This window comes from Enoplosus armatus, chromosome 8 (assembly GCF_043641665.1).
Source record: "Enoplosus armatus isolate fEnoArm2 chromosome 8, fEnoArm2.hap1, whole genome shotgun sequence".
Lineage (NCBI taxonomy): Eukaryota > Metazoa > Chordata > Actinopteri > Centrarchiformes > Enoplosidae > Enoplosus > Enoplosus armatus.
The window spans coordinates 15,508,732-15,526,785 of NC_092187.1; the positions used below are offsets into that span (position 1 = coordinate 15,508,732).

Sequence of the window (18,054 nt, forward strand, 5' to 3'; positions counted from 1 at the left end):
GTTTTTCGGCTCGACTTCCTTCCTGCCCAGAAGCACTCGAGTATCTCGTTAGTTCTCTCACAGCAAACGTCTCTCCTCTATCTGCCAGGAGCAAAAACCTGATCGGGGGGTGGTGGTGGTGATGGGGAAATAAAAAGAAAAGAAAGGGGGGACTACATCAAGAAGTTTGGTGGATGAGATTCTCTGTAGAGCTAGGTGAGAAACTGTAATATCATTTAGCTACAGTAATTACAGATACAAGGAGCACACAAAGGAAAGAATAGAGATGAGAGGGTTTTCTCTCCCTGTGGACAATGTACACCGAAGGGCCCAAGTTTCATCATAAACTCACACAGACGCAAGTACATGCAAAAACATAATGCAATATCATCGTTGGTATGATATAGCACTGCCCTGATATCTAATACATGAACAAAGGTTTGTAGAAAGGTTGGCTTATTTAATATATTCCACAATTAGTTCTTTTCACTAATGTGCACCTTTTGCCCATCGCCTGATTATGACAACTGAGCAAATCCACAGTTTCTATTGATGCATCCTGAACATTACCTTCCTTTTAACTGCCCTCTCTCTTTCACTCACACTCACACACACACACACACTCTCACACTCACACACACACACACACACAGTGGTCATCCATCAAAGCAGCAAGTGTTGTTTCTTCCCCCCCACACGTCTCATACACACAGGTATAAATCACTGCGCCTGATTTCTGGGGCCAGGGTTTAAATAATTAAAGAGCTTTAATTTATCAGGATTTAGCACCACCGAACAGTAGGGCTGACAAAAGAGAATGAAAGATATATTGAGAAAGAAAAAAAAAAGGGAAAAAAAGGTAATCATACACGAGATACACATACAAAATTATTACACATTTTACTGGAGAGAAAAACGAACATCTAGGGCTATGTGGCACCAAAGACTACGTGAAAAGGCATTAAGGTTCTGCTCTAGAGCTACTTGATGTGGGTGTATTAAGTTTTGTTTACCTGTTGGTAGAAGACAAATGTAATGAAACTGTGTGAAGATTTACACTACTGTATATGGTTGACTTGTGGCAATTACAAGTAATTGGAAAACAACACTGGTGTAAAAGAAATGATAGACACAATTTACATCTTAAGAATTGAAATAAAAATATCCAACAAAAATTATGCAAACTGAATTTTCTTGATACTCCACATGCTGTCAGTTTTGGAAGCATACAAATAATAACTGTCTTGATTTTTTTTCAGAACTGTTGGCAGTGACATTAAAAAAATATGAAAACCAGCTAAACACACTGGAGTGTTTTGTTTTTTTTTGCGATGAAGCATCCAAGACACTGGGCATGAAAAGACACACTACAGCAAGTTACATTTAAAATCTTAAGTCATGTCATCAACTGTCTAAAAGTGAAATTATGGTTATTCTCTTAAAACTGTAACGAATTACCCCACTTAAACCTCAGTTTCTAAAGATCAGTGACATTTTTGTGTGCTGCATTTGAACAAAACCCAGTTTAAAAACTAAGCTGGAGAACAACACATTGAGTAAAGCACATTTATAGAATGAAATCTGTGTTGAATAATGTCTTGCAACAGAGCCAGGAGGCTGGTGAGGGTCGGTGGCTGTCATGGATGGCCAGAGGACGGTGGAACTCTACTGCCCCCCCGTGGCCATAAACATGCAAATCAATTCTCACCCAATGAACATCATAGAACTGACACATGATGACTCACTGATGGTCTCCTACTTGCATCTTTTGGTTCACTGGATGAACTATTAGCCCTATGAGTTTTGGAAGTCAGAAATAAGATCTACCAGCAGGCACAAAGACATAAGGGAGAAACATTACAATAAAGCAAACAGCCCTCTCTGGCTTTGTTTGACCCTCATATTATTTATTCTTTCCAGTAGATCTCTGAAAACAGAATGAACACACACACTCTCTCTCTCTCTCACACACACACACACACACACACACACACACACTTCACCCAGAAAACAGCGTAAAAAAAACCCACTCAAAAATAAAAACATAACCCCCTCTCCTCTTTTGAGAGTAAACATGCAGAGTCACTCGAGTAGATCATTATATATTATCGTGAACATTACTTGACGACTTCACTGTTGGTGAAGTTTGTCGTTTGCTGGCAATAGTTAGCCACCTAGTGGTCGAACCCTCTTATAACATCAAGTATTGACGACAGGGAAATTTAATTACAACTTTTTGGCTATATGACACCATGTCATCAATGAACAAACCGCTTTAACAAACATAGTTTAATAGATATTCAACAAACTATCAAGTCTACAGACTCAACTGGGGGGGAGGATAAGAGATTATCACACCAGAAACACAGTATCACTCCTAAATCAGACAGTACAATATGTTTTCTTAACCATATTGCGTGATTTATTTTCTGAATAATAAACCTATAGACTCATAGTAACAAGACCAATTCCCTGTGAAACTGATTACCCATAGTAATACAGTACCACCATCCGCATGACAGATGAATGATGATACAGTGTGGTGTTCTGTCTTCTCAAGACTTCACATCACCATCTCCCCTTCACTTGATTCCACTTATTGTTCACACTTCAGTTGTCCAAAAGGGAGCGCTGTAGAGCCTCCTGGATCATTGTGTGCTCATCTGTGGAATAATCCTGCAGAGACGTAGGTGTAAAGAGAGAAGAAAGCAGAACCAATAAGTTAACTGATTATTAACATCATAAAAAAGAAACTCCAGATAGTGTTTGGGGCCTAAACTTACAACAAATGTATCATAGGAGAAGGTGTGTCTGATCTTCAGGTGCTGGAAAAAGTCAGCACTCCTGTAGTTAGGGTCCCCCCAAGGCATAGAGGCACAGATGGGGCACACCTGGACAGAAACAAAGTGAGAGTAATAAAGCATCTACAAACAAATTAACACTGGCTAAATCCAAACAATGGGCCTTATTCACAAACAGTGCAAACAAATGCAAATCTGTGCTTAAAGAGTGCAAATGTTTTATGCACAAATCCAGGATTCATCAACATTTTCTTACCTGAATTTGTTCGTACTCTGCGAACAAATTTAGAACTTCCTCAGACCATGCGTACGCACAAATGATGAAGGCCAGGCTGTCTTAGAAAATGTAAACACATACCTTTTAACTAAATGCACAGCATATTATGACATTTCATCCTCATCAATTATTGTCATAATTAAAATATTCAACTATAAAAACTGAGTGACCCAGTCCTAGCTTATAATGGAGTATATGAGAATGTCCATATTGAAACTTAACAATTTTGGTTTTCATTGTTTACATTGACTTGGCCTGTAATGATGGGCTACTCCCACCAATGTCTAGTGCCACTAAATTGCGCATATGTAGCTAGTGTTAATTGGCCTATTAACAGGCATGCAGGGTATATCGAAGATTCGGATTTAGAAAGCCTTTAGTAAGGTTTAGGAAAAAAAGAGAGTTCCAATCACATGATAAATAGCTGCTGTGTGACTATTATACCCAGGTGCAAATAGACACTCAGTTCTTTTTACCATGGTCACTCCTGAGGAAACAATTAAACGTGCCTTTTCTAACGTCCACCTCAGACACTATTGTTTCACCTTCTTCAGATGTGAAATTCTTTTGCTTTTTGGCTTTAGGGGATATGTTTCTCTTACAACTTAACTGCTTTCTCCATGAAACACCTCTCGGCAAACATATTTCCCTATATAGATAAATGGGGGCGTGGCAGTATGTTGATTGCGAATAGCAGGCCTGTCAATTTAGAATGATTCTGATTCACTGACATCTGCGTGGTGGTGAGAACAAAATTATTTTGTGCGCAAAGTAAGAACATTTCTATTCACACATAGTGAATGAGGCCCAAAGTGTGGAACCTTGGTTTTAAAAGAGCAACTCTTGGTGTAGGAGTTGGAGTTTTGGAGATGTTCTTACCACTTGGCGTGCATCTCGAGCATGATGAGTAGTGCAATGTTCAACCAGGCCGTCCTGATCGAGGTTCTGGCAGTTGCAGTATGGGCAAGTGAAGGTGAAGCGATTTGGAACTGGACTGTGGGAAAGAAACAGAAAGAATAAAATATGTCACACTGCTGATTCGGTATTTTACGACGCCGTATTGGGGCCATTGTAGGTAAAAAAGAAAACAGAAAATTGAGGTGCAGGGAAGAGGGACGTAATATTTTGGGAAAAAACTTCGAGACACCCAGTTAGGAAACAGACCCCTAGCTAGCAAGTTCTTGACTCATTTGTGGTCTGATAAACTGTAAATTAATCAAATTCATCTGTCACTATTTTCCAAGCTACTGTAGCTGTCATTTCACTGGACTGACACTGAGCAGTTTCCATGGGATCCATGGGAACACAGCTATCGAGGCTTTCGTCATACAGAAGTATGTGAAGCGATCCTGTGGTACGTTTCCCAGTTTCTTTCTTGTAAATATATGACTTTCATCTCAGAGAGTTTATTCTCTGAGTATTACCCCACTCCCTCGGCTCCCCCCTTTTTTAAAAAAGTAAAATGGCTTTGAGACAGAGAGATTTGTTTCTCAGTTAAAGCATTATTGCACTTTGGATATAATGGAAACAGAGTTGTTTGATATCAATATAATATTGACATCATGATATGAGAGAAGATGTCATCTGATTTCTGGTTTTAGTCAAGTCAAGTCAAGGAATCCATCCCCCAATCACTGTACATGCAAGCGTGTGTGTGTGTGTGCTCCACTGGAAACATCTGATTCTTTCATTGATGCCATGAATACAAAATGACAATTCAGTCTGATTATCAGGCTAAGGGAATACAAGCGTTGGGACAGGCTAAACCTCTCACAACTATGAGGACTATATGAAGGTAACTGTTTTACATCAATAATCCATTACTACTGTCTTTTGTACTGCAGAGCTACTTTCTTATGGGTTCACCCTGCAGGTTGATTGTTTTGTTTACAAAGGGATGTGGGATATGGTAAGACAACTGGGAAGTCAAAGCTAATGACAAGTCATGCAGATGGTTTAAAAGAACTGGTTGGAGGCTTGTGTTTCCTCGGCCACATCAGACTAGACTGTAAGTTATTATTATCTCTACAGTGATGGTGGTGAAAACAACATTATGCTGTCCTATACATATAATATAAAGTATAAAATGTATGCACTCTACTGCTCACTATAGTCTAAACTATTGAATGTTAATTATGCAGGTAATAGTGAATGAGAAAACGAGGGAGTGATTTCGGACATAGTCCTGGTTTTTCGTTTCGCCCTCTATTTCACCTGATGATGGCAGGCTGGCTCTGGGCAGTGGTCCTCACTCCCTCTTCAATGTACTCCTGGTATTTTGAACAGGCAGCTGTGTGGCTTCTCATCTGAGAAAGGCCAACCTGAATAGTGAGAAAACACACATCAGTAACTGCTAGTGCACAACCAAAATTATATAATTGTTGTGTTGTTTGTAATTTGAATTCTGCCACTGTCTGAATATACAGACTGAAGTTTAGACTTGTTTAGGTTTGTGCATATGTAGTTATGTTGCGCATGGTAATGAACCAACTAAAACCCTTGCATGTTTTCAAATCCAATTCACAACAAACCAGCAAAGGTCAGTCAGGTGCCTTTGTGTTAGCTGTTGTATCATAAAACATACCTGAGCTCCACATCCCTTACAAGCCGCCACAGATGACTGGATGAGGGCTTCAAGCTCAGCAGCTTTAGTCCAGTGGCCCAGCCCGGCCCGACATACAGCGCAAACAGGCTTCTGTGGACGCAAACACTCCTGCAAACAACTGTGGCAGAACCTGACAAGAGAAGGGTGAAGACAATGAAAAAGGGAAACAAGTAATCAGTTTTTAAAAGTACTCCAACTATTTACAGGCTGCATTAAAATACACCATCAGAAACCAGATGCTGTCACTGGCTGGACGATCCCTGTAAAGCACCTAACTGGAGCTTCCTGTAACTCCGATGGAAAGTCCCGACCTCAAGAGGGCGCAGGGACTTGTAGTCCTATTAAGTGCGTTGATAAGTCCAAGCAATAGCGATCTAAACTACAACTCCCAGGTGAGGCCGCCTCTTTGATGTAAACAAAACTGAAACTGATTTAGCAAGCTGGCATTAGTTTTGCCAAATATTCAAGGGAGAAAAATAGAATTACAGGGTCACAACAAAAGCAGGCACACGCATGGTCGATGTTTTGCAACTCTGGTGGCACGACATGTTCAAAAACAACCCTTTGTCGCCGTTATGTTTACCTCGTACCACTGAATCGCTGGTGGCAGACGTGGGTTGAGGGGAGGACGATCGAAAAAAAAGGCAGAATACTCACGTATGTCCGCATTGTGTTGTTACGGGACTGTCGAAGATTTCGAGACAAACTGGACAGACGAATTCTGACACGTCGTTGCTCCCGTCAGAGACGTTTTTCTTAAGCTGTGCTGCGCTAAACCCTCCGAGCATCGCCATTTCTTTTCTTCACTGACTCAGCCCCCCCACCAACCGTTTCCGTAACGACGTCACCAGATTCTGGTTCTTTTTTTTATGCGCGAGGGCGGAGTCATCGCGACAGCACAACACATGATAACATGGTCAAGTTATTGTATAAACACTGTGAGTATTTAACTAATAAGTAACAGAAGGAGTAAATATCGTGTTTTGACTGACTGTGATAGTCACAATGGCATACAACAGAAAAAAGCAGCAAACCGTCACATTGGAAAAGCAGCGACTGGAGAATGACATTATTGCTTAAATTACTTTGACTTTGATGACTCTGATTGATTCTCAGAATAGTGGCCATTAAAACGATTATTTATTGAAAATACCGTATTAATTTGGAGCATAAATACATTGAAAGACAGGTAAAGATCATTTCAAAGTCTAAAAGGTGAATGAAGTGAAGCCTTTACTTAACCTTTATTTATAACAAAAATAGTTTACTAAAACTGCTTAGTTGCTGGGCGTTATTGTTGTCGGATGTATATTGACCTACATTGTTTAATTGTAGCAAAAGAAAATATATATTTTCTATGCACTCACGCTTACCGAATGAATGAGAAACTGCACGTGTGCACTCCTATGTTTGTTTCCCTTAAAATACTATAAGTTATATTAATGTAACTCACACATATTGAACAGTAGTGGTGATGTAGTTGGTGGGCTCTGCAGCTCTTCCTCCTCCGGCTCCTTCTCTCAAACAGCACGTGGGCTCCTAATGCTGATGAACTGTCAGAACTGAGCGCATGCGCATTGTGATGATGGGAATTTCCAACAGCTGAGGAGGCGTAGCTAGCAAAGGCTAGCACTTGTTTAAAGGTAAGATGTGCGGGTGATGGTGTTTCTGGTTTGAAAACGGCGTGAGAGATCTTAACCGAAGCAGAATTAGTCTGGGTCGTACACGGGTCACGCCACAATTTTGATAATTAACTCTAAAATTGCCAAATATTTATATCTAGCGATGGACCGCCCTGCTAGCTAAAGCAATTGTTAGCTAGTCAGCTGCGCTGAAATGGGCGTTCACTGCTTAGCTTATACTCAGTAGGGGGCCCATATCAGTGACAGCATCAGGTTTTGTCGGGTTTGAGATTCATGAAGAATTAACGTACTAGCTGTCCTCAGGGCGTCTCTCCTACTATCAACATTGGTCATTGCAGACTGATTCTGTTGCAGTTGATGCGCAATAGTAAGGCATGGTGATGTTGTTAGCTAAGGCATGTCGCTTGCTAGCTCGCTAAACGGATGCTCCCTAAGGTTGGTGTGTGGGGTAACTGGAATAGCCGGCCAGCTTGCCTGGGAACGAGGAGCACAAACCTTCATTTGCTGTAGTTCAAGCCTCATAGTAGATTTTAGGCTTACACGTATTTATATCCGTTTTTAATTTTGGCCAACTTAAGCTGGAGCTAAGTGCAGGCTAACGTTACCATGTTTTACACGCATGTAGTACATCCCGCTCATATATTCACTCGCGCAAACAGAAACGCAAGACAAAAGGAATATGTCTGTCAACAGTGGATCCTGGTTATGTACACTGTAACCCCCCCCCCCCCCCCCCTAGTTTTTTCTTGGTTGCGTACATCATGATAATCTATCAGTCCGACCTATTAGCTTGTCGACCGACATAAAATAGCCCACACAATGTATCCTTACATCATCCCACTCAGAGCACAGACACCGTTTCTCAAAACAGCGCTGCCTAAAAACTCTCTCTCTCTTAAATGAACCATTAAATTTAAAAAGTGCTCTTAATGATGATGCATTTTCTTTTGGACTGAATGAACACTAAGTTAGTAGAAATAAATGTGGCCCAAAGTTCCTTCTTTATTTGTGTGTATCAGAATGAGAGATTTCCATTTGTATAAAATATAATTTCCATTTACTCTCCTGTGTCATTATAGCTTGGAGACGGCTCAGCAGAATCCCACAATCATGAATGCGTCTTCGTGAAGAGTGACCTTGAACTCGGCACATCCTGAAACCAAGGAATGGAATAGATACAACTCTGCGTTTACAGAGCGTGAAGAGAACGCTCATCCTGACCTCATCTTGCACGACATAGGCCTGTTTGTCTGGAAACAAGTCAGGCTTTGAGCCAATACCAGAGATGCCCGTAAGAATGCATCCGTACAGGCTGCAGCCTAACTACGCCAACTGAGAGCACCAGACAACTGCATCTCTTGTTTAAAGGATGTGCTGCTGATTGGACGCAAAGTGTCATTCCTCTTCCACCTTTCCAAAACGTCATTAACGTTAAGTGTGTGCCAGCGTGTACAGTGAATTATGGTGATCAAAAATGATGCTTGAATGTGGCATCCTGGTGCAGGGCACGCTAAAAGGGGTGAGGCGTAAATTTCAAGTATAACAGCTGACTGATAGTCTGCTGTCAATAATGGATGCCAAGCTAAAAGAGGACCTGTTTCGGAGGTATGTGACTGCACTGGAGAGGCGTCTGGAGGAGGAATACACATGGATTGGAACTGCACCAGGGGGGGACAGAGGGAGACACAAGGACAGCGAGGCCCTACTCTCGACAGCCACTGCTCTGCTAGGGGCCTACCAGCCAGATCCAGGACAACGTTTCCGGATGGTGCGTTTTTATGAAGTGGTGGAGAATTCTCTCCGCTGCCAGAGGGGGGGCAACATCAAGAGTCTGGAGAGAGCCTTCCACACGTTGGAAACCATCTGCACCAACCTCTTGCTCTTCCCCTGGAAGAAGGAGTTCAGATGTATAAAGGTATGTGCTTAAAGTTGACATAAACCAAATATTTAGTTATTTAAATAGGTTATCACAGCATTAGCCATCAGTTTTCCCATGTATATTCACTGTTTTCCAATCAAAATGACAAAGTGAAAACCTGAAAATGATACAGCAACTTGCAAAGGAAATAAAATATTATTTTTGTTTATGTAATTTATTTTGTAGAAGTTTGTAGTGCAACTTTCAGATTTTAATAAAACAATTGACACAGAAACATACACATAATACCACTGTGAATTCTCACTTCAAAGGCCCACCAGGTGTTTTCCATGCTAGTTTTTACAGATTATATTCATTCCAATCTTATAAGACCTTTAGGTGGAAAGAGCTTTTTTCCACATCTTCACTTATTGGCTCCATTGTAGTAGCTGTGCCACTGGACACAAAAACAGCAGTGACTGCAGAGCGCTGAGATGTACGGAGGCAGTACAGAATCTTTACAGATTCATGGTGATGATGTCTAGGCTGCAAATGACCTTTTTTTGTTTAAATATATTGTCAGCTCTTTGTCTCCATAGTTATTCAGGTACCTAATAATGTGTATGTAAAGAATATTGTTACATGGGGCTAACCAACATTAGCAACTGACTTATTAACACTAACATATACACATCCTCCACATAATAATCCTTATAATTCTTCCTAATTTGGCATTTAGTTAGTTTGAGTATTTATTGTCGAATCACAACACCATGCTGGTTTTGTATGTAAACAAAAGGGTTGCTCCACTAAAACAATTTGAAACACAGGATTGGAACCTATCCCTCATAAATTGCTTTGTTTTTTTTAAATTAAAAAATCTTTAGACAACATCTATATGTGAGGTAATATTTTCTAATGCAGTTAAAAGTTTTACATCTGTAATGTTAGTAAACACAGTAGTGAAAGAAACATATACTTTGAATTATATGATATCAGAGGAACAGCATGTGAGGTCAGTTTTTAGGGCTGATTTTCGTGTCGAGCTGTTTTATTTGACTTGACACTAATGTTGATTAACCCATTTCCTTTTAGACCTTCACTGGCCCGTACGTGTACCATCTGCAGTCTGCCATTTCTGATGCTGAACTCCGATCTCTAATGCGCACCATCGGCTACGCCTGTGACCATGATTCGCAGTTCCATTTGCAGGAACACCCAGGAGGCACAAATCATCTCCGCCAGTTGGCGTTTGAGCTCTTCCTGGCTCAGGCAGAGTGTCGTCTTCTGGGAGAGGTAGTGGCTCTGGCCCGTGGTTCAGCCTCAGAGCTGGAGGCCCTGGAACTCCGCAGAGGGTGCAGAGATGATGCAGCTGGCTGTGCTGAGGCGCTCCGCAGACGCGACAGCCTTGGGGCAGATATGGCTCGGCTGTCTGTGCGGCCGTTGGATATAGAGAGGCCTCATGCCCACCACCTGAGGCGAGGTAGCCGACCATCTAAGTCTGTGGATGTTACAGATGGGGCTGGTCACTGGCACGCAGCAGTTAGTAAGCCTGTCTTGAAGGCCTCATTGAGTCTGAGGAAGGAGCCTCTGTTTGTGGATGCTGAGGAGGATATGAAGGATGAGATCATCAGGCCCAGCACCTCAGCATCTCTCTTCTCTGTGGCAGCTCCGCCTTCCTATAGCCCTGTTGCGGATTTCTTCCCAATTCAGTCACCTCCCCCAGCGGATGCTTACACATCCTACCACCTGTCCTCTTTGGATGAGATTGACTTGTACACAGAGAGGGGTGTTGGTGGAACGGGAGGAAGGCAGACCCCCTCTCGACCTGCATCCAGAGAGCCTCGGGAGGCAAGGGACGGGTGGCTGCTCAAAGCTCATGGTGGTGTGAAGTGTCAGGGTTGTGGGCTGGGCTGCTCCACTATGGCCTCCTGCCAGAGGTGTGACATGATCCTCTGTTCTGCTTGTCATGATGTGGACCCTTCCCCCTGCTGTGGCCTCCAGGACTACCACCCCAAATCCCCACGACCCCTTGATGGATACATTCCTGTCAAGGAAAAGCTCTCCGTCTACTCTAATACTCACTCCCACTCCCATCTCCATCCACACCCTCTGACACTGACCCACTCCCACTCTCATCCCCACCCTCACCCCCAGATGGTGGAGAAACCCCTCATGTCCACTAAGCAGTTTCCAAGCAAGTCTGTTGCTCTGACAACACCAAAGGGAGGCAGCAGCGAGCGATTAAGCTTGGGGGGATCGCGATGCGGGTTTTGCAACAAGCCAGGTGCATCACACACCTGTGTAAACTGCTCTAAGGTGTCATGTGACTCGTGCATGGGCTTGTATGCAAAGGATATCTGCACGCGAAAGAATCCCCAGCACAGCTTTGTGCCCAACCATCAGCTCAACTTCAAATCTGGCACCATATCTCACCTGGTGTACCGATGAATCAGGCAGACAGAATATTTGTTTCTCCCTCCTTGTCCCTTCCCCGAACCCGCTGCGTAGTCTTGCACTATTGCTTTAGCTCTATTCTCATTTAAACAAGTCATCCACTATCTTCCCCTTTATCTGATGGTCTTTTTGCTCTCTCTAACCCTCTCTTGAACTTTGTACATTTTCTCTTACTGTCAGTAGGGCCCTGGAATGCACATGCCACAGAGAGCCATATCGTCTGCCCATCTCTCTGCCTTGTACAAGTTCAGGCCTTTTATCTATTTCTTCTTCTTTTTACCTTGCTACCTGCTCTTGAGTAGTCACGTGATGTTGTAGCGCTTCCCAAATTCCTCAAATTTTGTCCTCCTCAAAAGGGAAACTGGAGAAAAGAGTTTAACTCCTTCTCATTTTGAATGAATTCCGTCTAAATGAACATATACTTTGCCTAACTTCTCAGCTAAAAATTCCTCTAATATATAAATATATATATATATATATATATACAGTATATATGTGTGTGAGTGTGTGAGAGAGAGTGTGTGCGTGTGTAGAAAAGACCTCAGAGCTTGCATTGTGACAAAGGAGATCTTTTTAAACTTGAAAAATAGTAGGGAAAAACAGAGAAAACATACACTGGAAGTCAATAAGTCAATAGTATATATTTTTAATCTCTATTCTCTAGAACAATGTGAGACTGTTAAATGGACATGAGGTCTGTCATTGGGATTTCTGGGGTATAAACTTGTGTCTGTGGGGTGGGAGATATCTCAAAGGGACATATTGAGACAATGGTCAGATGCCATATATTCTATTTAAAAGATTATGCCTTGTAAATTAACCCTCAATTGTTTCTGGTTATATGACTGAGGTTTAAATGCTGCTGTTGACTTGAGACATTGAAGATGTGTGGTGTTGACTTCTTTCTGGTAAATAGCCTGTTGAGTTGTGTCAGTCCCCCCCCCCCCCCCCACCATCCCTGTTCATTACACTCCTTAAGCCTCCATGATCCATGATGTCGTAGTGCACCCTTACCAGATCAGTGGTTCCCTGTCAGTCTCAGGTGGAGTTGCAGGAAGTCTCACGCTGGGCCGCAAAATCAAGTGATTATGGTTCTTTGACAGTGTGTGAGCCTATTGATTGGTTTTAGACAGTATGAAAGTGTATACTCTGACACGGTTTCTGTCTACCTCAAATGGCTTCAGTTTATACACCCAGTTTGACGTTGTGGTTTCAAACTAGCCCTAAAGACCTAAGAAATACTTAATGTATTACATTATTCTTCTCTAATTTACAACTTCTGTTTTAGCTTAATACAAATATGTCTTACAATCAGCTGATTCAGTCACTTCTGAAGGTTAGCAGAGGTTATTTATTTCGTGACGTAATCCTGGGATTTGTCAACGTAGCACAAGGTTTTCTGTTTTAAGTAAGTTTGTTGGTGACTTTCCCAGGTATATTAAGACATATTTTAACCCTCTCTAAGGCCCTTGATTTGGGGTGATTTGGTGCATGAGGTTAGCATGAGTTTCGTCAAGCAAGCCTCTGCCATTTGCTGTGGAATTTTCCTTAAACTCATTTATTGGTAAACTTAAAAGGGCGGGGGCAGTCACGGGTAAATAAAGTCTGCTAACATGTAAACTGAGTGTCGTAAATTTGGAGGGTACCTTTAGTGATTAGGCTTTGATTCTCCATGAAAGAGGATAATTAATGCAGTAGATTGCAGTTGACAGTCACCAAGGGCTAATTTTAAATCACACTTTCATTTAGAAAAGGTCTGAGTCTGGGTTATTTTGGCAGACCGTTTAGGCAACCTTAGCCTTTGTGCTCTGTCAGGAATAACCTCTAAATGCCTTAAGCTCATTCAGCTGTCTTATCATAGAGTATTTTAAGTTTTTCTGTGTTGTCATTTGCATTGTTTTGTGTTTCACCAGCCTGCAGGTTAAACATTAACATGGCTTTGCCAGGCTTTACATGAACGAAATACCTAGCTTGTTCAATGACAGCTAAGGAAAGAATTCAGAGTAATTAAAAAATACACACAAGTATGGTTTAACCACCACACGGTGTCTATATTGAACCATGCATATTACCAGAATTATGCAGTAATTCACACTTTGTAAATAAAAATATATATACTATGTGCTTATAATAACCATGTCTTGCCTGAAAGTCAAATTTAAAAATAATTCAAAGATAAATATTTTGTTTAGCTTACAGATTTTACCTAAACACTCATGTTTGGTTATAGGGAGTGATGTTCTCACACTTCTGTTCATTCCTTCCCTTTAAAACTGAGTTTTGTGTCTTTATCATGTTGAACAACATAAAGAAGGGATGTTTTGATACCACTTGGATGTAGCTTAAGGGTTCTTTGAGAGATCTTCTTGGGTCAACATTAGCTAACCTGGGTATCACAAAAGTCTTGAGTGACCTTAAGGGAGGTGTGCAATCGTTTTGTTTTCATCCAATGAAGCCTTTCTAAATATTTTGAATATTTATCATAGATATATTTCAGTTACTCGCTTCTGTTCATCGCAAATCATACCAGCAACAAAGATGACTTTCAGAAGTATTGAGCCATGTTACGAGAGTGATCATATTGCCAAATGAAGAACAAATATCTTTATTGGAGTAGAAAACAAATTCCTGTTGCTTGCCCGGATGCACAGTTAATGTAACATAAATCTGTGGTTTTGCTCAAGTTTGGCCTCGTGTCTGTAGATGTTGGCCTTTTTTAAGAAGCCTAGAAAGGGAATCATCAACATAGATACCTACTCGCACACCATGGGATGTGGATGTGACTCGCGTAGGTCACTACAAAGGGCTAAACAGTCTTCAGGGCTGCTGCTAAGTTTGTGGGCACTGTTTTAATCTTTTAGTGAACAACTGACTTGTCATAGGGAACTATCTGATGCTTTTACATTCATCAGTGGATATGAATTACTGATGTTGGAAAAACAAAAGAGCTATTTTTGTTTGTGTCATGGAATACATTGAGCCATTTGAACATGATTGGTTTAACCCACACCAGACACACTCAAGTCATTGTGGAAGTCAATACTCCCTTTACCTCTTTGTGTGGTTATCTTACTGATGTTAACAGTGGTGGTGTAGTTAGGCAGCCCCTTTACCCTACCCTATTTCACCCAACCCTTTCTTGGCATGCTCTGTACAAGGCCCAAACCCATACCTCTTCTCCCTCAACCCTACTCGTACCCTCACCCACTGTCTCCCCTCTGTCCCCCCCTTCCACCTTGGCACTGAGGATCATTGCACAATGTCTATGTGAAGGGGTATGGACCTTATGATCAATATGTGGGCATACATGGGGGTGGAAAGGGAAAATAGCCAAATTGTTAATCGGTGAAATATATATATGTGTATATATATATATGTATGTATATATATATGTATGTATATATGTATGTATATATATGTATGTATATGTGTGTATATATATGTATATATATATATGTATGTATATGTGTGTGTGTATATATATATATATGTATATGTATATATATATGTGTATATATGTATATGTATATGTATGTGTATATATATGTATATGAGATTCAGTAAATGAGATTTTATAAAATAATTTAAAGAATAAAATTCTGAAAAAAAAAGTTTTCTGCCTTGAGTTTTTGGGTGATTGAAACTTGGTATGTAGCATTATTGACTTATTGTAATGCAGTGTGTACACAGAATTCACTACGGATTTTACTAGTGAAGAACATACACTTCCTGTCAGTTTTGTATTGAACGTATCACAAACCCATTTCCCCTAACTTCCAGGCTGCCAGTTTGATATGTACCATCTGTCTCTGTATTTTCAGCTAATTAGTTTGTATCTCCTTTCCAACTCAGCCACTCAGGACTACCTACTAGCTTATTGTGAGTTTGCCTGCTGCACATCCCTGCATGGGCTGGCTTTTTCCTATATGACCAGCAGATGGCGGTAAATACTCATAAATAGAGAGGCTGAGGCTGCATAAAATACACCAATCCTTTTGATAAATTACTTTTTAGCTTAAAATATATGTCTGAAAGTAGGACTTCACTGAATTGACGTCCTTAGCTGTGTCGACATTAGAATTATATGATTATTAATTACTTTTATTAGCAGCTGTATGGGTTTGCTAAAATAAAATAACTTTTGAATGACAGGTTTGAGCGTAAATTCTACACGCATATAAAAATTAGTCTAATATTATACAATGTTTTTGCCACTGTTTCCCTCATCTGACACTAACATGGACATCTAGCCCCTTTTCCTCTGCGTGTCATGCCCCTCTGTTTTTGCCACTGGCTGTTTCTTGAAATAGCGTGCTAAAAGAGTCTAGGGTCAAAGCAAATCTTTTATTTTGCTCAACAAGGCAAGAAGAGTCAGTGTCAAGGAAATAGAAGGGCAAATGCAATACTATATTTCTGTATTATAGAATACAGGTTAACATAAGCAAAGTCAGTCATTTTGCGTGTCATGTTTACTTTTACTTCCTTGAGGAGAAGACAAGATGATCACATCATACTGGAATAAAACAGGGTGACCGGTTCAGTTATGGAGAGGAAAAAGACTGGTCATGTGCTAAGTTATTAAATGAGCATCTTTGGCTCAAATGGAGTATAATAAACTACGTCGTCAACAACTGCACAGAGAAAACCACATGAGATAAGGGTAATTTGACATGCAGAGCTTGAGCAACATGGAAATTAATGAATGGGGTGATACAGGTCAATGAATCTGAGTTTCCACATGAGCAGGTAACTTCCTGAGATGATACAAAGTGCCTGTTCAGGCAAGCCCAGGTGGAATTTTTTATTCTAACAGTCCTACATGACAAATCAGATCAGATCCACAAGGTATGCTTCAACTATAAGAGGCTCACTTTGGAATGGACAATTGCTGAGGATAAACTTGCCTCCAACAAACTGATGTTAGATAGTACAGGATGGCTGTAGCTGAGATTCTCCACAAAAGGCGGAATACCAGAGACGGACCTCTGCAGCCACTGAAATGCTGAGCAAGTGCCAGTCCCTGCACCCTGCATCATCCTCTCCTCTGGGACATGTCAGAACTGTGCTGACTAACGGCCTTTACGAGCCTTGAGGGAGCCTAAGACACACTGAGTAAAGCACATTACTGTTCAGTAGGAGAGAGAGATAATGACTGATGGCACACTGCTTAGCCTTCGAATAAATCCACCACCAGCAGTAGAATTAACGCCATCTCAGTTAATGGTCTCATTGAAGACTGCCAGAGAAACAATTACAGCACAGACATCGAGATAACAGTGATGGCGAAAGATGTGGAGTATTTTCATGTGTATTTTTACAGCATAAAATGTGTTAAGAAATGTATTTTACATGTACTGTATTCGTTAATACCTTAGGTCAAGTTTTTCCCATATCTGCCTCCATTTTATTTCCATTTTATTTCCATGTTCTCCCATTTATTCGACCATTTCCATGGTGACATTAAACCGCAACTGCTGAAGAAAATGGACCGATGTCGAGAAATGCGCATCTTGAGGTGCCAGCAGCAGAAATGCCCACAGTTCGCATCCTACAGCGGCTGATCATTAAGCCTTGGGAGGGGAGCACAGCTTTTAATGGACTACATTGAGAATCTGAATGCACAGTATGTCAGGTAATGTGTCATTGCATGTGGGTGGAAACACAAGTAAGTACATAACACTGCACCTACACCTTTTATAATTCATACACTGGTGCATGCGCACCTGCAGACATGACTCTTGTGTGAATGAGGAAAGCGGCACCTGGAGAACCAATTGTCGTTTTGTCACAGGCTGATTACACGTCAGAGGAGGATCATGATGGTTTCTCTCCTCATGTGTCACTTGAAGGGCTTCTCCCTCTTCATCTCTCCTGCTCTTGCTCTGCTCATGATTTGTTACCTTGGTGGGTTGATTAACACGTACATTCATTAGATGCACACTCAACATTTCCCTCTCAGTAATTATGTTACTCTTTAATGAAAAAAGCAATTTATCTAATGCCCCCTCTGTGCTTATTGTCTTCTCAAGGCACACACAATAGGTATTTGCCCAGTGTCATAAATATTCTACTACACACTAGGCCTACATATTAGCCTGGAGCTAGTGTGTATTTTTTGATTTTACAAAGCCTCAATTCATCGTCTGTAAGTGAGGCATTTTTATGTTGTGAAACAAACAGCACCCAGCAATTATTAACCTCGACAACTGGCAACAGGTTTAGTGCATGTAGTAAGTGAGTGAGCAGTGTGTTGTGGTTGGAGATAGGACTGATAGTGATACATGTTGCTGCTTTCCTAATTCCTGCAGTAGGCTAAAGATAATTTGGCAAAAGTAAGCAGTGGTAAATTGCTGGTTCATATATTAATTACTTTACACTTTACCTCCTGACAGAGTTAACTTGTCACAGTAAGATGTTCTGACATTTCATCCACG

The 18,054-nt window shown here is 41.1% G+C and overlaps 2 protein-coding genes across 2 annotated transcripts; one reads left to right on the forward strand and one right to left on the reverse strand.

Annotated features, from left to right (window-relative positions):
- Positions 1 to 727: 727 nt before the first annotated feature.
- On the reverse strand, positions 728 to 6,473 carry rnf114 (ring finger protein 114). Its single transcript, XM_070910213.1, has 6 exons — positions 6,320 to 6,473; positions 5,642 to 5,792; positions 5,272 to 5,378; positions 3,937 to 4,051; positions 2,763 to 2,870; positions 728 to 2,655 (listed from the first exon to the last, which is right to left on the reverse strand). Exons 1-6 carry the CDS (start codon positions 6,454 to 6,456, stop codon positions 2,590 to 2,592), a joined length of 684 nt encoding a protein of 227 aa, XP_070766314.1. The 5' UTR covers positions 6,457 to 6,473; the 3' UTR covers positions 728 to 2,589.
- A 2,402-nt stretch (positions 6,474 to 8,875) lies between these two features.
- spata2 (spermatogenesis associated 2) lies at positions 8,876 to 11,796 on the forward strand. Its single transcript, XM_070911108.1, has 3 exons — positions 8,876 to 9,220; positions 10,259 to 10,797; positions 10,849 to 11,796. The coding sequence occupies exons 1-3, from the start codon at positions 8,876 to 8,878 to the stop codon at positions 11,612 to 11,614; spliced, it is 1,650 nt and encodes a 549-aa protein (XP_070767209.1). The 3' UTR covers positions 11,615 to 11,796.
- The last annotated feature ends 6,258 nt before the right edge of the window (positions 11,797 to 18,054 follow it).

Excerpts from the sequence above, each read along its gene's own strand:
- rnf114 (XM_070910213.1), bottom strand. The coding sequence starts at position 6,456 with ATGGCGATGCTCGGAGGGTTTAGCGCAGCACAGCTTAAGAAAAACGTC. Across the intron at positions 5,793-6,319 it reads ACAACACAATGCGGACATAC|GTTCTGCCACAGTTGTTTGC; the intron begins GTGAGTATTCTG and ends TTCTCTTGTCAG. Across the intron at positions 2,871-3,936 it reads CTCGAGATGCACGCCAAGTG|GTGTGCCCCATCTGTGCCTC; the intron begins GTAAGAACATCT and ends GTTTCTGTCCAG.
- spata2 (XM_070911108.1), top strand. The coding sequence starts at position 8,876 with ATGGATGCCAAGCTAAAAGAGGACCTGTTTCGGAGGTATGTGACTGCA. Across the intron at positions 9,221-10,258 it reads AGGAGTTCAGATGTATAAAG|ACCTTCACTGGCCCGTACGT; the intron begins GTATGTGCTTAA and ends ATTTCCTTTTAG. Across the intron at positions 10,798-10,848 it reads ATGAAGGATGAGATCATCAG|CCCTGTTGCGGATTTCTTCC; the intron begins GCCCAGCACCTC and ends GCCTTCCTATAG.